Source organism: Penaeus japonicus, unplaced genomic scaffold (genome assembly GCF_977035675.1).
Source record: "Penaeus japonicus unplaced genomic scaffold, GWHDUDI00000001_assembly GWHDUDI00000020, whole genome shotgun sequence".
NCBI lineage: Eukaryota > Metazoa > Arthropoda > Malacostraca > Decapoda > Penaeidae > Penaeus > Penaeus japonicus.
This window is the reverse complement of record NW_028234422.1, coordinates 24220866-24223365: the sequence shown is the minus strand read 5'-3', so window position 1 is coordinate 24223365 and position 2500 is coordinate 24220866. Positions and strand designations below refer to the sequence as shown.

The following is a 2500-nucleotide window of genomic DNA, read 5'->3' as shown; positions in this document are numbered from 1 at the left end:
GAATAAGAGAAAGAGAAATAGAGAAAAGAGAAGAAGAGAATGAGAATGAAAAATAGACAATAAGAAATAGAAAGAATGAGAAAAAGAGAGAATGAGAGAGAGGTAGAATGAAAGGAAGAGAGAATGAGAGAAAGAGAGAATGAGAGAAAGAGACAAAGAGAGGAAGAAAGAGGGAATGGGAGAGAGGGAAGAAAGATAGAATGAGAGAAAGAGAGAAAGGGAGGAAGAGAGGAAGAGAGGAAGAGAGTATGAAAGAGAGGGAATGAGAGAAAGAGAGAATAAGAAAAAGAGAGAAAGAGAGGAAGAGAGAAAGAGAGAATGAGAGAGAGGGAAGGAGAAAAATATATAATGAGAGAAAGAGAGAAAAAGAGAAAGAAAGAATGAGAGAGAAGGAGTGAGAGAAAGATAGAATGAGAGAAAGAGAGAAAGAGAGGAAGAGAGAAAGAGAGTATAAGAGAAAGATAGAATGAGAGAATGAGAGAAAGAGAGAAAGAAAGAAACAGAGGATGAGAGAAAGAGAGAATGAGTGAAAGGGAATGAGAGAAAGATAGAATGAGAGAAAGAGAGAGAGAGGAAGAGAGAAGAGAGAATGACCCGCTCGAGAAAAGAGAGGAGGAAGAACATAGGGATGAGGAAAGAGAGAAGAGTGAGAAAAGATAAATGAGAAAGAGAGAGAGAGGAAGAGAGAAAGAGAGGAAGTAAGAAAGAGAGGAAGGAAGAAAGAGAGGAAGAGAGAAAGAGTGAATATGAGAAGGAGAGAAAGAGAGGAAGAGAGAAAGAGAGAATGAGTGAGAGGGAATGAGAGAAAGATAGAATGAGAGAAAGAGAAAAAGAGAGAAAGAGAGGATGAGAGAAAGAGAAGAAGAGAGGAAGAGAGAAAGAGAGAATGTATGACAGAGTGAAAAAGGTGTATAACGAGAGAGGGTATGACGACATAGGAGAAAGGAGAAAATAAGATAAGAGAGGGAAAAGAGAGAGAGAATGAGAACACCCGGAGAGAAAGAGAGAGAGGGATAGAGAGGAGAGAGAGATAAGAGAGGTATAAAGAGAGAGAGAGACTGGAAGAAGAAGAGAGAGAGGAGAAGAGGGAGAGAGGAGAGAATGAAAAAGAGAGAGCGAGCGAGAGAGAGAGAGAGAGAGTGTTGCTCTATTATTGAATTATAAATTTGATGGTCGATAATCAAATTGTGAAAGCCACACATAAAACAAAGTACGAACACAAGGCGTCCAAACCTTCGCATTCGGGTCGTCGTTACAAACACAAACACACACACACACACACACACACAACACACACACACACACACGCACACACACACACACACTTGACTGAGCCCGTTGCCCCGATCGGAGCAGCGTTTCGACCCCGATTTTCTGAAGCAGTGATTCCGAACCTTTTTTTTTTTATCATGATGGCGCCCCCCTCTCGAGTAGGCCTTTAACGGCACCCTTTTCTGTAATCGCCCCTCCCCCTTCACATGAATTTACTTTTACAGCTAAGTGATTCCCTCGTCTATTCCATAAATCCTCTTCTGTTTCCTGTTTGTTTTATTTGCACTTGAATTTCAAGTTAGTCCCGTTTTTTTTTTTTGTTTTTTTTTTCTGGCGAGGTTTGTATTTGTTCTTCTGGCGCGCAACCTGTGTTTACCTTTTTTTTGGTTGCAATTTGAGGACCATGCGAAGATGCATGCTAGCTGTATTGGTAAGTTCATGTAAGTTAAGGGAAGGTTTTATTTAACTTTGGATCTTGCGGCACGGCACCCCTTAGGTAATGCCCGTGGCATACAAGAGCGCCGTGACACCCAGTTTAAGAAGCACTGACCCAAAGGAACCATTTCTTCTCGCTTAACACTTCCTTCACTCTTTCAGGGTTCCATTCATAAGAGAACACTGTAGTAAAAGAAAGAAAATAATAAAAAGGAGACGAAGAGTGAGGGAAAAGAAAAAAAACAAATATAGGAAAATCCTTGCTCTAAAACGACAAAGCAAAAAACACGCAACATGAATAATGCACATTAAAAAAAAAGAAGAAAAAAAAAGAAGAAGAAAAAACACACACACAAAACGAACACGTACACCACCAGAATAACAAAGGAGCCTCAGACAAATGCGGGAAGCAGACAGGACGCCCAGACGTTACCTTTCCGTAGGCGGTGAGGCCGTGGGCGTTGGGACCATCGCCGCTGTCGTCCTCGGAACACTCGGCCCTGTGGGAGACACGGCGCTTGCTTACGAACTTTTCTCTTCCTCTCGATCTTTCTTATATTATTACGATTTTCCTCTCCTCCTCCTGCGCTCGATCCCTTTGGCGCGTCGCTCCCTCGTGCATCCCCACCTTCCCTTTTTTTACTTATCGTTTCTTTGTGATGTTTTACTTAGTGTTGTCATTACTTGAACTTGACAACTTGAATTAAATACTTGAACTAAACTTAAACTAAATAAACTAAAAAAACTTAAACTAAAGAACTTGAATTAAATACTTGAACTAAACTTCAACTAA

The 2500-nt window shown here is 40.8% G+C and overlaps 1 protein-coding gene across 1 annotated transcript in view; it reads right to left on the bottom strand.

The window, feature by feature from the left end:
• The window catches only part of LOC122251802 (dipeptidase 1), a 111581-nt gene that overhangs the window by 23793 nt on the left and 85288 nt on the right, over positions 1 to 2500 (bottom strand). The window contains exon 6 of the mRNA XM_086547805.1: positions 2141 to 2207. Within this exon, the coding sequence (XP_086403931.1) occupies positions 2141 to 2207 (67 nt within the window). The remainder of the gene's footprint in view (positions 1 to 2140; positions 2208 to 2500) is intronic.